Below are 18,422 nucleotides of genomic sequence, written 5' to 3' on the forward strand. Positions count from 1 at the left end.
CAAGTATCTCATTCCTAATGTCTGCAAAGGAAACTCTAACTTCTTCTCGAAACATGTCTAAGCTCCCTGCCACACTAGAAGACACCCCTAAACAGGAACATCTTTTAAATTCTCTGGTTCTCCTCTGTTTTAGAGGAGAACCCGGCCCCTTCATACCCATCCCTTAGTTCTGGCCAAGGATGCCGGTAGGGTGAATGAGACATGGCCAAGACTACCCTCCCCAGATCACTGGAAGCTTCCCCTTCCAGCTCCCCAGGTCCAGTTCCTCCCGATGGGGGAGTCCCAGGAAGAAAGTCCAAGGGGCACCACTACCCACTCTCTAGCCCACCCTATACTGGGGACCTAGCAGCACCTCGGCAGCAGCATCTCTGGCCCAGGCTGGGCTGGGGGGCTGGGGAGGCAGATTTGCGAAGGGGGGAGATGTGCGGTGGACTCCCTTCCCTTCCCTCCTCCTCCCCCTCTCCCTTCCAACTCCCAAATTGGGGGCCGGGCCAGACAGCTCTGATTGGCTGGGGGACGGGCCGCCGGCTCCCCCTCTCCCAGGGGCAGAGTTCCTCCCTGCTCTCCATCAGGATGGTATAAAAGGGGCCCGGGCCAGTCGTCGGAGCAGACGGGAGTTTCTCCTCGGGGTCGGAGCAGGAGGCACGCGGAGTGTGAGGCCACGCATGAGCGGACGCTAACCCCCACCCCAGCCGCAAAGAGTCTACATGTCTAGGGTCTAGACATGTTCAGCTTTGTGGACCTCCGGCTCCTGCTCCTCTTAGCGGCCACCGCCCTCCTGACGCACGGCCAAGAGGAGGGCCAAGAAGAAGACAGTAAGTCCCAAACTTTGGGGGAGTCCAAGGGTACTTGGTATCTTGCCCTGCGCTCGGTCCCGGCGGTCTGCGACTTAAACTGAGACTCGGGATGCTCCGGAGACTCAGGGACGGCAGGAAGATGGTGAGGGCTCTTCCTGCGCGCTGTGGGAGAGAAGGCAGTGCACACTGGGTGGGGGGTGTAGATGAACGCCCGCGGGTGGTGAGAGGGGAGGATGGAGCGCCGCGGGAGTTGACACAGGAGGGAGTCCTGAGCTCGCACTGTGGAGTACCACGGGGGAAATGTGGGGTCTGGGCGCCGGGTAAGGGGAGAGTACGTCGAAGATGGGACGGGGGCTCCGTGCTGGGAGTTTGGAAACCAAGATGTGAAAGCGATCGGGAAGGCTGTGGGATGATTCATAAGGAAAGATTGTTTGCCCTCTCTGCAGGCTAGACAGTGTTCCTGGGACCGCGGGGGTGCTGGGCTGAGGGGGGAGGGGGCGCGGAGAGTGGGCGGATTGGAGGATGAGAAACTTTGGCGCGGACTCGGTAGGGCGGGGTCCTTGCGCCCTCTGCTGATCCACACTGAGCCCCGCGCCTCCCAGTCCAGCGCTTCCCTGCGCAGGAACTGCGTTGAGTGGACGGGCGTTATTGCCGGTTGTGGACCCCACCTCTAGTCCTGGAAAATAAAGCTGGGGTCTAGGTAGCCTCAGTCTCTAAAAGTGGCCCGTCCCAGGAAATTGCTTAGTGTTGCCCGCCATCTAGTGGCCGTCTGAGTAGACGCTCGCGCGGTGGGCGTGGTTAGCTAACTTCATTAACTGTTTGCGGACTTTTTGGTTCTTTGGCTGAGGCGTGACCCAGAGACCCTGGTTAGCTTTAGGAAAGAGGGGTTGTCAGGAGAGAGGGCTTTTGAGATGTCTGGGTGCTGGAGGCTAGGGTATATTCTACTTTGGGGGTACCATACAAGTCCCTGGGCGGGACCTCAGGCCAATAGGCCCCGCCCCATCCCCCTATAGCCCCGCCCAGGCTATCCCACCTGCCCTGGGATGGGGGCGGAATGGGGGCTGGACCTCTCTTCTCTCCTCCTACCGGTCCCCCCCGACCCCACCCCCCCGTCTCCACCCATACCACGCCCCCGCTGGATGGGGCCCCTCTTGGTCTCTCTCCTCCCCACTCCCCCACCTTCCCACCCCCTCCCAATGGCTTTTTTATTTCACTTGGCTTCAGCGCCGACGGGCTGGGGTTGGAGTTGGAAGCAACTCCGGCCTAAAGCTTTGTTTAAATTCCTGAGAACTGGAAAGAGTTATAGCCGCCTTGGCCAGGCGCCTCGGCCCTGTCACCGGCCCTGATGAGGAGCAGATGAGCTTTTAAGGATTTGGGGAGAGGAGGGGGGACGAGGAGGAGGAGGCGGGAAATGGAAAATCTAAAAGTGTCCTTACGACAGACGGGAGAGGCCACGGGTAGAGCTGGGGTCCCTGGAGCCCCGAGGTGGGGGGGCTCGAGCGCCGCTGACAGCCGCTCCTTTCGCCTCTTGCCCCAGTCCCACCAGTCACCTGCGTACAGAACGGCCTCAGGTACTATGACCGAGACGTATGGAAACCCGAGGCCTGCCGGATCTGTGTCTGCGACAACGGCAACGTGTTGTGCGATGACGTGATCTGCGACGAAACCAAGAACTGTCCCGGTGCCCAAGTCCCCCCGGGCGAGTGCTGCCCCGTCTGCCCCGACGGCGAGGGTACGGCTCGGGAGCCTGGGGGTGGGGGAGGGCAGGGCCGCCGGGAGCACCCGGTGCAGACCCCGCCGCTCACCCGCGTCTCTTCTCCCCTAGCTTCACCTACCGACCAAGAAACCGCAGGAGTCGAGGTAATCCTCTGCCCTCGACTTTTGCCACCCGCCCGAGGGTCCTCAAGCGCCTCCCGTCTCTAACCCGGCTTCTTTTGTTTCTTCTCTCCCCACCCCCACCCCCATAGGGACCCAAGGGAGACACTGGCCCCCGAGGTCCAAGGGTAAGTAAGCATGGCCTTCGCTTGGCTGTAGGGGCTGCAAGTGGGGCGTGGCTCCAGGCCGGCGCTCACCGCCGCCCGCCCTCTCCCCCCTCCCCTCCTGCTGCAGGGACCTGCCGGCCCCCCTGGCCGAGATGGCATCCCCGGACAGCCTGGACTTCCCGGACCCCCCGGACCTCCCGGACCCCCCGGACCCCCTGGCCTCGGAGGAGTAAGTGAAGACTCAAGACAGTCCGGGCAGGCCCTGTGTGCTCCACTCACCTCCTGTTCTCTTTTCTTTTCCTTTTTTTTTTTTTTTTGTGGGTTTTTTGGCAGATGGCACACTTTATATTTTGAAATGATTTCAAACTTAGAGAAAAGTTTCGAGACTAATGCCAAGAATTCTCACATACACTTCACAGTTTGTCACATTTGCTTTATCAGTCTCTATGTATACATGTAACTGTCGCTATTTTTCCTTCTGAACCATTTGTGCCTGAGTTGGCGGATGTCATGTCCTTTTGCTCCTAAATACTTTAGTGTGTCTTTCCTGAGAACAAGGACTTTCTCTTACGCGACCATTGCACAATGATTACATTCCAAAATTCTAACATTGGTACAGAACTATTATCTAACCTACGACCCCTGTCCAAATTTCAACAATATCCCAATAATGCCCTTTATTGCAGCTTTCCCCATGATCCAGGATCATGAATTGCACTTAACTGTCGTGTGTCTTCAGTTTCCTTTACTCTGGAATGTTCCTCGGACTTTCTTTGTCTTGCACGACCCTGAAATTTTTTTAAGAAGCCAGTTGCTTGGTAGAGGCCAACTGTTTTTATGACTGTCCCTCAATTTGGGTTGGCCAGATGTATCCCCGTAATTAGAGTGGGGCCCTTTATTTTTTTAAAAAAGATATTTATTTATTTATTTATTTGACAAAGAGAGACACAGTGAGAAAGGGAACACAAGCAGGGGGAGTGGGAGTGGGAGAGGGAGAAGCAGGCTTCCCACTGAGCAGGGAGCCCGATGTGGAGCTCGAACCCAAGACCCTGGGATCACGACCTGAGTTGAAGGCAGACTCTTAACGACTGAGCCACCCAGGCGCCCCTGGGCCCTGCATTTTTGGCAGGACTGTCTCACAAGGGATGTTGTTGTCCTTCTTAGTGCATCACATCAGGAGGCACATGTCAATATCCCGTTCTCAGTGACATCTTCCGCCTTCCAGGTCACTGATTTCTCATACACTCTCTCTTGGTTTTTTTTTTCTAGAACTTTGCTCCCCAGATGTCTTATGGCTATGATGAGAAATCAACTGGAGGAATCTCCGTGCCTGGCCCCATGGTGAGCCACTGGGGGGCAGAGATGACAGAAGAGGAGTCCGTGGGGATCCAGAGGGGATGGGCCAGTGGTGGCTTATGGGGGTGGCATAGATAACTCAGGAAGTCAAGATGACCATTGGAACCTGAAGTCCAGAGAGGATGCAAGACAGCTGGGTGGTCCCAACAGGAACCACTGGGAGATGGCAAGACCCCACCCACATTGCTCTTCCCTACGGAGATATCACTATGACCTCTCTCTCTATCTTTTTGTTTTTCCTTCTGTAGGGTCCTTCTGGTCCTCGTGGTCTCCCTGGCCCCCCTGGCGCACCTGTGAGTATCCAGGATGTCATCATGTGCCATCCTGGGCTTCAGTCTTTAGAAGGGAGGATTGGGATGAGGGTAGCAAAGGTGCTCTGAGAGATCACTTAGTGATCTGGGGAAAGACTGGTAGGGACCTGTCCTTCTAACTGAATCCCTCTTTCCTTCTTCTCCAGGGTCCCCAAGGTTTCCAAGGCCCCCCTGGTGAGCCCGGCGAGCCTGGAGCCTCAGTAAGTGCCCCCCCAACTTGCACCCTATACAAACCCACACTCCCTCTACAAATACGTTGAAGGACCCCTCCACCACTGTCGTCTGGGCTCCTTCCAATCCCTGCCTTCCTTTTTTTTTTTTTTAATTTCCCCCCTTATCCTGACTATTCTAATCACCTTTCTTCCTGTTTCCTCTAGGGTCCCATGGGTCCCCGCGGTCCCCCTGGCCCCCCTGGCAAGAATGGAGATGATGTAAGTAGAAGACGAGAAGATCCCATCTAGTCCCCAACACCTCCATGGGTTAGGTCCCTGTAATCTCCACCCCAGTGCCCCACCTCCTTTGGGGGTGATGCTCAAAGAATGGAAGCCAAGTTCTCCCTGATGCATGGGACTGCCCTTGAAAAAATGACCTTCAGCCCTTGTGGGATGTTCTCCCATCTTCCCAGTGGAGGGCTGGCCCTCCCGACACCCCAGCCACCTTAAAAGCATTCCCCATCCACATCCCTTGGGGTGAACAACTTCCTTAAGCTCAATTATCTTAGATTTGCCCTCCATATATAGAAATAAACAGAAATACCTTTGAAGGGACTCAAAATTCACCCAACAAGGATTTTACAGTAGATGTAAGCTGAGCTCCAAATTCAAAGATAAGATTCTAGGCTCCTAAACCTGACCTTCAACAATACAAGAAAACTCAGACCTCCCACACTTTCCTGGCCCACGGGTGCATGGGCACGATGGTCTTTTCTCTCCCTTTCAGGGTGAAGCTGGAAAGCCTGGTCGTCCTGGTGAGCGTGGCCCTCCTGGACCTCAGGTGAGCTGGAATGCGTGGCTGGCCGTGGGCTTCTCTACAGGTGGGCTTCCCTTGGGAGCTGGGTCCTCAGTGGCATCTTCTAATGGCCCTACCTTTCTCCTCCTTTTCTCTTCTCTCCAGGGTGCTCGGGGATTGCCTGGAACAGCTGGCCTTCCTGGAATGAAGGGACACAGAGTAAGTCTCCTTTGAGCCACTGGGTGGCAGCTACAGAAACCCTAAGGGATAGGGAGTAGGATTCCGAAAGTAGTCCCTCCACTGGGAAAGAAATCTCAATGAAGAGATTGGATGAGCTCTTGGCCCATTTGGGGTTTAGTCTAACACAGAGACAGAGCCCGTGGGGACCCCCTAAGGCACCTTCTCAGGTCAGAGTGGGGACCAAGGTTCCCTTCCATCGGTACTCACCTTGGCCCTTGTTCCTATCTTAGGGTTTCAGTGGTTTGGATGGTGCCAAGGGAGATGCTGGTCCTGCTGGTCCCAAGGTAAGAAGATGCCCAAGTGTCGTGGGCCTCCCCCTCCCCCCCACCCCCCGCCAGCTCACACCGTGTGAACAAATTCCTAACTTTATTCTCTGTTCTCTAGGGTGAGCCCGGTAGTCCTGGTGAAAACGGAGCTCCTGGTCAGATGGTGAGTGTGTCCAGTTCTAGAAGGAAGAGAGGGTACAGGGTACAGGGGCCAAGATGAGGCTTGGCGGGGGAAAGGGTGTGTCTCCCATCTCACGTGGCTTTTCTGGCTTTTGTCGTCAGGGCCCCCGTGGTCTGCCTGGTGAGAGAGGTCGCCCCGGAGCCCCCGGTCCTGCTGTAAGTACTCCTGGCCCCCTGGGGGACACCTGGGCCCTGGCAGGGGTTCCTGACCAGTTACAGGGACTGGCCTGTGCTCAGCGCCGGTAACTGGGGCTCCCTTCTCTCCGGCAGGGTGCTCGTGGAAACGATGGTGCTACTGGGGCTGCTGGACCCCCTGTGAGTGTGACCTCTGGACCTCGGTGCCTGGGAGTGGGGAGGGCTTTTGGTGTCAGCTCTTGGGGGGGGGGTGCGGCATGGGGCTCAGAATCCCAGGACCTCTGCTGTCCCTGGCTGTGACTTGCAGCTACCACCTCCCTCTTGCTGACATTTCCATTTCATTCACAGGGTCCCACCGGCCCCGCTGGTCCTCCTGGCTTCCCTGGTGCTGTTGGTGCTAAGGTGAGCCCCCTGCCTTCCTCTGAGCGCGGCTCCCACAGGCCAAGGTGGGGGGTGTCTCCCCGCTCTCCAAACCAGAGGGACCAGAGAAGCCTATTCCCCTTTGTCCTGGGATCCCCTCCTCTGATATGGGAGTCCTGATTCTTGGTCTTCCTGTCCCACAGGGGACACACACGGGGAGCTGGGCTCCCAGGTTGGCTCCTGACACGTCTTTTTTGTCCCATCCAGGGTGAAGCTGGTCCCCAAGGAGCCCGAGGCTCTGAAGGTCCCCAGGGTGTGCGTGGTGAGCCCGGCCCCCCTGGGCCTGCTGGTGCTGCTGGTCCTGCTGTGAGTGTCGCCTCCTCAGTGCCCTGGGGCCTCCCCCCCAGTTCCCGGTCTTGGCCTGTCCCTCACCCGCTTTTCTCTCTGTGCCGCAGGGAAACCCTGGTGCTGACGGACAGCCTGGTGCTAAAGGTGCTAATGTAAGTGCCCCAGGGGTCTCAGAGCCATCCCCGGTGGCCCCCCTCCCGCAGACCCCCTGCCCTGCGCTTCTGGGCTCAACCTCTTCTGCCTCCCACAGGGCGCTCCTGGCATTGCTGGTGCTCCCGGCTTCCCCGGTGCCCGAGGCCCCTCTGGACCCCAGGGCCCCAGCGGTCCTCCTGGTCCCAAGGGTAACAGCGTAAGTATCCTTCTGCCACTGAGTCCCGTCCCACGCGCTGGCTCCGGTGTGGCCGTCCCTGCGGGAGCAGAAGGATCCAGGCCAGTCGTGGACCCCAGACTCTTGGCTCATCCCCTTCTCCTCCCGCGTGCAGGGTGAACCTGGTGCTCCTGGCAACAAAGGAGACGCTGGCGCCAAGGGAGAGCCCGTAAGTGCCCCCCAGACGACAGCCTGTCTGCCCCGGAAAGCCCTGGAGGGAGACCCCGGGAGGGGATGGGAACCTAGGAGCGAGATGGCACCTGGTCCGCCCCTCACTGCTGGCCGCCCCCTGGTCTCTGCCCTCTCCAGGGACCCACTGGTATTCAAGGACCCCCTGGCCCCGCTGGGGAAGAAGGAAAGCGAGGAGCCCGAGGTGAACCCGGACCCACTGGCCTGCCTGGACCCCCTGGCGAGCGTGTAAGTGCCCCCCTCTTTGCCCCCAGTGCCAGCCTGGTGTCCCCATGTCGGAGCTCACCCGCCTCTTCTCCTCCTGCAGGGTGGACCTGGTAGCCGCGGTTTCCCTGGCGCAGATGGTGTTGCTGGTCCCAAGGTAACGTCCCTTTACGGCTGGGGTGTGCCCTGCTGCGCTTCGGGCATTACCTTCCTCTCCCCCGTGTAATCGCCTCCCACCTCCAGCCCCGGTCATTACTGCTCCATGCAGCTGCAGGCTCTCCATGCTGGACTTCACCCTGACCTTCCCCCTGCCCCAGTGCCCTTCAGAGCAACCCCACCCTGCCCCACCGGGAGGAGTAAGACAGCTGGGCCATGATAAAGAAGCCCAGACCTAAGACCCTGATTGTCCCTATGACTCCCCCAACCAGGGTCCTGCTGGTGAACGTGGTTCCCCCGGCCCCGCTGGCCCCAAAGGTTCTCCTGGTGAAGCTGGTCGCCCTGGTGAAGCTGGTCTGCCCGGTGCCAAGGTGAGTCCTGACCCCTGTGCCAGACTTGTCCCAGGACCCTGCTGGACCCATGTGGGGTCTGAAATGAGGCGCCTGGAGCAGGACCACGGGTCTGCCTCCTGAGGTGCCCCCTCCCCTCCTCTGTCCCCCTTCTCCCCACCTGGCTCACACCTGTCTGCTGCCCTCTAGGGTCTGACTGGAAGTCCTGGCAGCCCCGGTCCTGATGGCAAAACCGGCCCCCCTGTGAGTATCACTCCCCCCAGGGCCCCACCCACCCTCCCACCCACCCATCCTCCGTCTTCACTCCCGGTTCCGTGCCTTCTGTCCTTAGGGTCCTGCTGGTCAAGATGGTCGCCCCGGACCCCCAGGCCCCCCTGGTGCCCGTGGTCAGGCTGGCGTGATGGGCTTCCCTGGGCCTAAAGGTGCTGCTGTGAGTATTCATTGAGGAACGTTCCAGAGACAGGGACAGGCGCTCCTGGAAGTCCTGGAGTCCTGGGCGCCAGTCCCAGCTTTGCCACTGACTTGCTGTGTGGCCTCAGGCCACTCACTGACCCTTTCTGGGGCTCAGTCTCCCTATCCAAAACATGAGACCTCTCTTAGCTCTACTCCCATTGCTCTCTCCTTGGAAAAAAGTATCGTTGGAGCAGCGACCCCCCCGCCCCACACACACACAGGGGAAGAATGGGCCTTTTTAATGCTAGTCACCCCTACATCTGGGTGGGCTCTTTGAGGTTGAAAAAGAGGTACCAGAGGAGATGAAAGCCCTTTGCAGCTCGGGTCACCATAGGCATATGGTGGCCAGAAGGAGGGGACAGGGTGGGGACAGCAGCCTGCAGGGACAGGTGGTCTGGGGAGAGAGGGCTCAGGGAGACTTGAAGGGACCAGTAATAGCATCCAGCAAAGCGTTTCCCCAGGACCAGAGCTGGGAGAAAAGAAAACTCCTTAAAAAATGTCCCTCAGGGTAAACCAGAAGGACCCAAGAGGCCTGGTTTCCCACCTAAGCCCCGCTGACTCTGACTCTGTTTCCCTGCAGGGAGAGCCCGGCAAGGCTGGAGAGCGAGGCGTGCCTGGTCCCCCCGGTGCTGTTGTAAGTAGCTCCCCGTGGTCCCTGTCCCCTCACTGCCCCTGCTTGTGACACATCCCCTCCCTGCAGGAGGGGTACAGAAGGCCACAGCCTCTCACCAGGGCAGCAGGGGGTCTGCTCTGTCCTTGTCACCCCCCCCCGCCCCCCCTCCTCCCTCACCCTGAGTCCTTTGTTCTCTCCCCACAGGGTCCTGCTGGCAAAGATGGAGAAGCCGGAGCTCAGGGAGCCCCTGGCCCTGCCGTAAGTGTCCCGGGCAGGCAGCCTGGGGAGGGGGTGCTGTGGAGACACCCCGCCCCCCTTTTCACTGGGCCCTTCCAGGGACCACAGCGTTCTTTCTGTGACAGGGCCCCGCTGGCGAGAGAGGTGAACAAGGTCCCGCTGGCTCCCCCGGATTCCAGGTGAGGCCTGCCTGGCAGGGGGTGAAGGTCTGGGGTCCCGCTGGTTCTTTTTCAGATTCTAATCCCACCCGCCTCCTGCCTCCCCCATTTCCCATCTACAGGGTCTCCCTGGCCCCGCTGGTCCTCCTGGTGAAGCTGGCAAACCCGGCGAACAGGTGAGAGGTAGCCGGTGGCCAGAGAGGTGGGGTACGCAGGGCGTTCAGAGGAAGAGGCCAGCCCGCCTCCCTACACAGATAACCAGCAGCTAGAGGGATCCAGGTTAGACACCCTGCAGGACTTCCCGGAAGCCGGGAACGGAACACCTGCCCGATAAGATCTGGACGGGACTACATGGCTGCTGGTCCGGATGATTTTTTCTTTTTTCTTTTTTGGAGCTGTGGGGCTCACTCTGACTTTTCCCTCGGCCCAGAGTTAGGGGAGGGGGCTGTCTCTGACACCACCCCAGGAGGATGAGAGGGCTAAGCCCAGTTCAGTGCAAAGAAGGGGTTGGTCTCGAATGACAGACCCCAAGGGCCGGCCCCCAGGACATCAAGAACGCTCTCCAGTGAGGAGGTCTGAGGTGGGGTTGGCTCACTCTCTGTCCTCCCTCCCCCTCAGGGTGTTCCTGGCGACCTTGGTGCCCCCGGCCCCTCTGGAGCAAGAGTAAGTAGAGCTCCTGGCTGTTTCTGCCTGAATGCCCTGCTCTTGGCCCTGTCTCAGCAGCAGTCATCATGCGCCTCATCCTTCTCTTTCAGGGCGAGAGAGGTTTCCCCGGTGAACGCGGCGTGCAAGGACCCCCCGGCCCCGCAGGTCCCCGGGGAGCCAATGGTGCCCCTGGCAATGACGGTGCTAAGGTGAGGGCAGCAGAGGGACCAGGTCCAGCCCCTCCTGAGGCGGGGGCGGGTGCCTGGTTGTGGCCAAAGCCTCCTAGACATGAGGGAGGGGTGGCAGGGGGACAGGACGGAGTGGGGTCCGTGTGCAGCCCAAAGTTCTGGGCTGGGAGCCTTTCCTCTTAGCTGGTGCTTATTTTTATCCTGGGCACCGAGCCCAGGAGGTATTAAGAGGGGGCACAGGGCTGTGACCCACTCCTGGGACCCCACGCCTCATACCAGTCCTCTTGTTTGTCCCCTAGGGTGATGCTGGTGCCCCTGGAGCCCCAGGTAGCCAGGGCGCTCCTGGCCTTCAGGGAATGCCTGGTGAACGAGGCGCAGCTGGTCTTCCTGGTCCTAAGGGTGACAGAGTAAGTTAAGCCCCCTCCCCTGAGCCGTGCGGGCTCCCATGTCTGTCTCCCTCTGCTTGGGACACACCAGCCTTTCTCTCTACCCTCCCTGGGCTCTTTCCCTCATCTCCATAATCCTCTCTTCTTCCCCTCTGCTCTTGTTGCTGATAAAACCTCTACCAGCCTATCCAGGCTCTTCCCGCCCCACGAATCACCATGGTAACGGGAGGAAGGGTGACCTGACGGATGGCGTTATTCATCCCTCTACACAAGGCATGGGCCTCTTGCCCTAAGTTCCACCACAACCCCCAAGCAGGCACCTTTTGCTCTGAAAGATCTTGAGTCCCAAGCACAGGCCGGAGTAGGGCAGAGCTGGGGAGAGGTCCCAGACACCAGGAGGACACTCCAGGTCACCTCCCTGTCCGCCTCCACTGCAAGTCTCAGGCTTCCCTCTGTCTTTAGGGTGATGCTGGTCCCAAAGGTGCTGACGGTTCTCCCGGCAAAGATGGTGTCCGTGGTCTGACTGGCCCCATTGGCCCTCCTGGCCCTGCTGGTGCCCCTGGTGACAAGGTGAGGTGGCCCCCACCGTCCCCCCTGACACACAGGTTCCCCAGCAAGCCTGGGCACTGCTCCCAGGGAGAGGCAGGTCCTGCCATTCTGAGCTGGTGACCTGAACGTGGGAGGACCAGAAGATAGGGGAGGCTCTCCTGGGGTCGTCTGTTGGGGTACTTAGGTCGTCTGTTGGGGTTCTTACTTCCCTGACCTGAGCCTCTTATTCCTCCCTCTTAGGGTGAAGCAGGTCCTAGCGGCCCTGCTGGTCCCACTGGAGCTCGTGGCGCCCCCGTAAGTACAGAAGACCCACACTCTGCCCCAGGCTTTGTACTTCCTGCCTCCTCCTCCTTCCCTCTCAACTGCTCTGGGCCCTGGGGAATGCTTTTCGGGGCTGTCTTCCCCTCCAGTTCTGCCCCACCCCAGGCCAGGACCCCACTCCAATCTGCCTCCTTTTCTTCTAGGGAGACCGTGGTGAACCTGGTCCCCCTGGCCCTGCTGGCTTCGCTGGCCCCCCTGTGAGTACCAAGACCCCCGACCCCCACCATTTTCTGACCCCCACTGGGACACAGGACCTTGGGAGACTGCATAAGGACAGAGTCAGGGAAGGAGGGCGGGGAGGGATTCTCGTCCCATTTGTCCCATTAGAACATCTCTCTTCCCGGAGTGGCTGCCCTTCCCCAGCCCCATGGGGACCCCTGATGGGCCGGTGCTGCCGCTGCTGTACCCGGCTCCTCCACTCACCGCCCTCCCTCCTTCCTTCCCCAGGGTGCTGATGGCCAACCCGGTGCTAAAGGCGAACCCGGTGATGCTGGTGCTAAAGGCGACGCCGGTCCCCCAGGCCCCGCCGGCCCCACTGGCCCCCCTGGCCCCATTGTGAGTATCTCACCCTCCCAGCCCTGAGCTGCAGGCGGACCTGGGGCTGGGACTGGCCCGGTCTTAATGGCTCTGTTTTGTCCTCCAGGGTAACGTTGGTGCTCCTGGACCCAAAGGTGCTCGCGGCAGTGCTGGTCCCCCTGTGAGTACCTCACTTTGCTTCTCTGCTGGGGCTCCTGAGGACCTGTGTGTGGGGGGAGGGACAGCCAGGCCAGCCTGGGCAGGGGTGGGGGTGTTCTCCCTCTGACCTCTCTGTCCTCCTCTGCCAGGGTGCTACCGGTTTCCCTGGTGCTGCTGGCCGAGTCGGTCCCCCCGGCCCCTCTGTAAGTACTGTGGTGGAGACTCCAATGCTCCGCGGGTGGGGGGGGGGCGGTGGTGAGGGGCACAGGGGAGGGGAGAGTGCTGGACCCCTCTGAGTCCTCCGCAGGGCTCCAGAATCCACTGGAACCTGACAGCCCCTCTTCTCCCTGCCCAGGGAAATGCTGGACCCCCTGGCCCTCCCGGCCCCGTTGGCAAAGAAGGCGGCAAAGGTCCCCGTGGTGAGACTGGCCCCGCCGGACGTCCCGGTGAAGTCGGCCCCCCCGGTCCCCCCGGCCCCGCTGGCGAGAAAGGATCCCCTGGTGCCGACGGACCAGCTGTAAGTGCGCCCTCCCGAGGGGTCCCGAGCGGGGACGTACTCCCCGGCCTTGGCAAGGCACCTCACCTTTGTCTCCCCGCACCCAGGGTGCTCCTGGCACTCCCGGACCTCAAGGCATCGCTGGACAGCGTGGTGTGGTCGGCCTGCCCGGTCAGCGAGGAGAGAGAGGCTTCCCTGGTCTCCCCGGCCCCTCTGTGAGTGCCCCCTCCCCTCGGGGCACCCCGAGAAGAACCATCCCTGGGGCTGCAGCCTTGGAGGCTGAGGGCCCTTCCTCTACCCCGTCTCTGGGCTGACTCTCTCTTCTCCCCCAGGGTGAACCTGGCAAACAAGGTCCTTCTGGAGCCAGTGGTGAGCGTGGCCCCCCTGGTCCCATGGGCCCCCCTGGATTGGCTGGACCCCCTGGCGAGTCGGGACGCGAGGTGAGCCATTGCCGGGCCCCATGCCAGTGCCCTCCACAAGGCCACTTTGGCCTTGGCCTGAGCCTCCCCTCCCCCGGCTGATGCTCATGCATCCCTCTCTCTCGGCAGGGATCTCCTGGTGCTGAAGGCTCCCCTGGACGAGATGGTTCTCCTGGCCCCAAGGTAAGATGTCTGCGCCCCAGGGCCACGGCCCCACCTGCCGCTCCCCTGCCCCAGCCTCTTAGCTGGGACTGACTCCCTGTCCCCTCCTCTGCCGCTCTCAGGGTGACCGTGGTGAGACCGGCCCTGCTGGACCTCCCGGTGCTCCCGGTGCTCCTGGTGCCCCCGGCCCCGTCGGCCCTGCTGGCAAGAGTGGCGACCGTGGTGAGACTGTAAGTAGCTGGACTCCAGCTCATCTTCTCGGGCCAGGGACTCTCTGGGCTGGGCTGCGGGCCTGCAGATGCACATCTGACTTCCCCGAGGCTGGGAGAGGACAGGGGGTCTTACAAAATGTCAGGGCCCCTGGCACGTCCTGAAAACCCGAACCATGGCTCAGCCTCGAGGCGCCCCTCTCCCAGATAGACCGTCGCCTCCCCTGGGGAAGGGGGTTTGGCCCCAGGAGCTTGCCCCATGTCATGCGAAGCTGAATTCCCCTGAAGGTTCATCTGGGGCTCAGGAGGGACGGACATGGTAGAAAAGGATATGAAGAAGGACGGACTATGGCCGCAGGGTGGTTTCATCCCGCAGCTCAGGCTGTAGTAGGATCTGATGTACTCTCTGCTCTCCCCAGGGTCCTGCTGGTCCTGCTGGTCCCATCGGCCCTGTTGGAGCACGTGGTCCCACTGTAAGTGCCCGGCTCTGGCCCTCATGTCCTGGGTACCTGGCCCAGATGTGGCCTACATCCCACTCGGTGCTACTGAACCTTCCATCTGACAGCCTGTTCCCTCTTCTCTTCTAGGGCCCCCAAGGTCCCCGTGGTGACAAGGGTGAGACAGGCGAACAGGGTGACAGAGGCATAAAGGGTCACCGTGGCTTCTCTGGTCTCCAGGGTCCTCCTGGTCCTCCCGTGAGTATACGTAGCACCCTGCAGCCCCCAGCTGCCATTGAGCCCTGTTACACAATGGGGGGGGGTGTTGCCTCAGTTTCCCCTCTGGATAATCATTCTCATTCCTCCCTAGCAGGGACCGGGGTGTAAAGATTTATGGACATTGCCAAGGGGCTTCTGGGAGAGCGAGGGACACAAAGAGGGGGTAGAGGGGGTCTTAGCCTGTGGACACCTTGGGACTACATGTCCAGAATAATGGGGCAGGGGGCAGGTTGCTGGCCACGTTTGACCCACATGGCGTCTTACTGCCTTTGCCTCTGTCCTTCAGGGCTCTCCTGGTGAACAAGGTCCTTCTGGAGCTTCTGGTCCTGCTGGTCCCCGAGTAAGTCGTGCCTCTATCTATCTTCCCTTGCTGGGGCCCAAGCCCAGGCTCACTTCGGGGCCCCCTGTCTGGGACACAGGTGTTCTTATCTCTCTGTAGAAGGGTCTAGGGGCAGGGGGTGGGAGGAGGGAAGAAGAATCCTGAACGATCTCGCCTGACTGCAAGAATGAACGAGAATGAGGCTGTGGAGGTTGAGCCGGGCCGGGAGGGCAGTGGGCTTCTCTGCTGAGTTGGGCTGGTGGTCCTGTGCTTTTGAGCAGAATTCCTCCAACCTTCCCCTTCACAGGGTCCCCCTGGCTCTGCCGGCTCTCCTGGCAAAGATGGACTCAACGGTCTCCCAGGCCCCATCGGCCCCCCTGGTCCTCGCGGTCGCACTGGTGATGCTGGCCCTGTTGTACGTAGCCCTCCCCCACCCCACCACCCCGTGGCCCTCAGCCCCAAGGGCGCTTGGACCCTGGTAATCCTGGCTCTCCTCCCTCTCTGTGCAGGGTCCCCCCGGCCCTCCTGGACCCCCTGGTCCCCCCGGTCCTCCCAGCGGCGGTTTCGACTTCAGCTTCCTGCCCCAGCCACCTCAAGAGAAGGCTCACGATGGCGGCCGCTACTACCGGGCCGATGACGCCAATGTGGTCCGTGACCGTGACCTCGAGGTGGACACCACCCTCAAGAGCCTGAGCCAGCAGATCGAAAACATCCGGAGCCCTGAAGGAAGCCGCAAGAACCCAGCCCGCACCTGCCGTGACCTCAAGATGTGCCACTCTGACTGGAAGAGCGGTGAGGGCCTCCTCCTCCCATCGTGACCGCGTGGAGCCCCAAGTGGGGCCCGGAGGATGCCCACCGGTGCCCCACCAACTATACCTCCCCTGACTCCGTCTTGCTCCGTCCCACCGCAGGAGAATACTGGATTGACCCCAACCAAGGATGCAACCTCGATGCCATCAAGGTCTTCTGCAACATGGAGACAGGTGAGACCTGCGTGTACCCCACTCAGCCCCAGGTGGCCCAGAAGAACTGGTACATCAGCAAGAACCCCAAGGAAAAGAGGCACGTCTGGTACGGCGAGAGCATGACCGACGGATTCCAGGTGCGTCCACTGGTCCTGGAGCCGCTCTCCCAAGATGGGGCCGGCCCAGGGCTCAGAAGGGTGGGGAGGGTAGGTCCTGGGTGGACTAGACTCCTGATAAGGGGGACGGACACCGCTGGGCTGGGAGGCAGGGGTCCCGGGTCCTTGATCCTGGCTCAGACATGGGGTGCCCACGGTTGAGCAAGGGTTGCTACTTCTGGACGGGAGAAGTGTGCTCCGGGATGCTCTCGGAGGACTCCAGGGAGGGAGGGAGGCCGGGACTAGAGGCTCCAGCGTGGTCACTCACTTGCTTCTCCCCTCTCCCCCCCTGACCTCCCAGTTCGAGTATGGTGGCCAGGGCTCCGATCCTGCCGATGTGGCTATCCAGCTGACGTTCCTGCGCCTGATGTCCACCGAGGCTTCCCAGAACATCACCTACCACTGCAAGAACAGCGTGGCCTACATGGACCAGCAGACGGGCAACCTCAAGAAGGCCCTGCTCCTCCAGGGCTCCAACGAGATCGAGATCCGGGCCGAGGGCAACAGCCGCTTCACCTACAGCGTCACCTACGACGGTTGCACGGTGAGTCCCGGGCCGGGCCCCTGTCTGGGCTCTGGCTTTCCTGGCCGGCCGTACTCGCCCTCATCCCACCGCTCCCACCCCGTGACGCCCCTCTCCCGTTGTCTCCCCTTCACCCCAGAGTCACACCGGAGCCTGGGGCAAGACAGTGATCGAATACAAAACCACCAAGACCTCCCGCTTGCCCATCATCGATGTGGCACCATTGGACGTTGGCGCCCCAGACCAGGAATTCGGCATGGATATTGGCCCTGTCTGCTTCCTGTAAACTCCCTCCCACCCAACCTGGCTCCCTCCCACCCAACCCACTCACCCCTGACCCTGGAAACAGACAAACAACCCAAACTGAACCCCCCAAAAAGCCAAAAAACGGGAGACAATTTCACATGGACTTTGGAAAATATTTTTTTCCTTTGCATTCATCTCTCAAACTTAGTTTTTATCTTTGACCAACTGAACATGACCAAAAACCAAAAGCGCATTCAACCTTAACCAAAAAAAAAAAAAAAAGAATAAATAAATAACTTTTTAAAAAAAGGAAGCTTGGTCCACTTGCTTGAAGACCCATATGGGGGTAAGTCCTTTTCTGCCCGTTGGGCTTATCATACCCCAACACTGCCCTTCCCGCTCCTTTCTCCATCCCTCCTTGGGGCCTCCCCTTCACTGCTCCCCAAGTCTAAGTCTCCCCGAAAGACACAGGAAACAATGCATTGTCTGCCCAGCAACCAAAGGCAATGCTAAAACACCCAAGTACCCCCACACTCCCAGCCCACTCCCCTCACCCAGCACCCCCAAACCCTGGGGGGACCTGAGGTTCTCAGACTGCCAAAGAAGCCTCACCATCTGGCCTCCCCGTGGCTCCTGCAACAATCCACTCTTCATGTTCGAGGGGGCGTGCTGGGGGACCCCGGGCCCCTCGCTGCCTGCCGGGTTTGGAGGAAAGTCAGGAGGGGCCACGACAAAGCGGAAGGAAACATCGGATTCATTCAGGGACACGTGTCAATCCCCCGTGCGACAGGGCTGGGTGGGAGAGACTGCTCTGTTCCTTGTGGAATTGTGTTGCTGAAGGACTACCTCTTCTTGTCTCCGTGTGTCACCGGGACAACTGCGTGGGGGCGGGAGTGGGGGCGGGGCGGAAGGGGCTCCCCATTTTATATCAAAGGTGCTACATCTCTGTGACGGGGTGGGGCGGGGAAAGGATTCACTGGTGCTAGGGAAGTCAAGGCCCCCCACCCCCAGGCCAGCAAATGTTCCTTTTTTGTTCAAAGTCTTTTTTTATTCTTTGGTTGTTTTTTTTTTTCCCTTGCCGATGGGGACTCGTGAATTTTCTAAAGGTGCTACTTAACTTGGGGGGAGAGAGTATCGCAGCTCAGCTCGGTGCTCCCTTCCCCCCCCTCTCCGCCCCCCTGGCCGCCTCTCTCTCCACCTCTCTCTCTGAAACCCGCTCCTCAGCGGCTCCCCATCCTCTCGGCCTCTCTGTCCTGTGTCCTCTCTCTGGGTTTCAGAGCACAACTTCCCAAAGCACAAAGCAGTTTTTCCCCCAAGGGGTGGGAGGAAGCAAGACTCTGTACCTATTTTGTATGTGTATAATAATTTGAGATGTTTTTAATTATTTTGATTGCTGGAATAAAGCATGTGGAAATGACCCAAACATACCTGCAGTGGCCTCCTGATTTCCTGCCTTGGAGTCTAGGGTTGGGGTGGGGAGCCTGGGTGGGGGGGCGCTTTGGCAGGGGTGGGGGTGGGGGGTGCGGAGCTCTCCTGTTTTTGTGCCTTCCCTCCTCCTCTTTATCTAGCACCCTCCGCAGTGGCTTCCCCGCTTCCCCCCCTTCCTCTTGCCTTTCTTATGCCTGAACCCTTTCCCCCTGGCTCATGTAGTCCTCCCGGACTGTCTCCCAAATGCTCTTCTTCCTTAGGGTGCCACATGCACCCTAGCAACCCTTAGCAAGGCACAAGAGCACACATGCCTCGCTTCAGCTCCTGAGCTGCCCAAACCTCAGGCCCACTCTCCATCAACACCATCAAC

General features: G+C 60.0%; 1 protein-coding gene across 1 annotated transcript; it reads left to right on the forward strand.

Annotated features, from left to right (window-relative positions):
- The first annotated feature begins 606 nt into the window (after nt 1-606).
- On the forward strand, nt 607-18,047 carry COL1A1 (collagen type I alpha 1 chain). Its single transcript, XM_080825322.1, has 51 exons — nt 607-815; nt 2,335-2,529; nt 2,623-2,657; nt 2,765-2,800; nt 2,907-3,008; nt 4,049-4,120; nt 4,384-4,428; nt 4,593-4,646; nt 4,824-4,877; nt 5,386-5,439; nt 5,560-5,613; nt 5,865-5,918; nt 6,019-6,063; nt 6,183-6,236; nt 6,351-6,395; nt 6,564-6,617; nt 6,843-6,941; nt 7,031-7,075; nt 7,174-7,272; nt 7,406-7,459; nt 7,600-7,707; nt 7,787-7,840; nt 8,112-8,210; nt 8,379-8,432; nt 8,521-8,619; nt 9,223-9,276; nt 9,460-9,513; nt 9,618-9,671; nt 9,773-9,826; nt 10,269-10,313; nt 10,406-10,504; nt 10,783-10,890; nt 11,332-11,439; nt 11,659-11,712; nt 11,883-11,936; nt 12,187-12,294; nt 12,383-12,436; nt 12,564-12,617; nt 12,770-12,931; nt 13,018-13,125; nt 13,243-13,350; nt 13,459-13,512; nt 13,614-13,721; nt 14,120-14,173; nt 14,288-14,395; nt 14,703-14,756; nt 15,043-15,150; nt 15,245-15,527; nt 15,647-15,837; nt 16,157-16,399; nt 16,518-18,047. Exons 1-51 carry the CDS (start codon nt 725-727, stop codon nt 16,662-16,664), a joined length of 4,383 nt encoding a protein of 1,460 aa, XP_080681448.1. The 5' UTR covers nt 607-724; the 3' UTR covers nt 16,665-18,047.
- The last annotated feature ends 375 nt before the right edge of the window (nt 18,048-18,422 follow it).

This window comes from Martes martes, assembly GCF_963455335.1.
Source record: "Martes martes genome assembly, chromosome: 16".
Taxonomy (NCBI): domain Eukaryota; kingdom Metazoa; phylum Chordata; class Mammalia; order Carnivora; family Mustelidae; genus Martes; species Martes martes.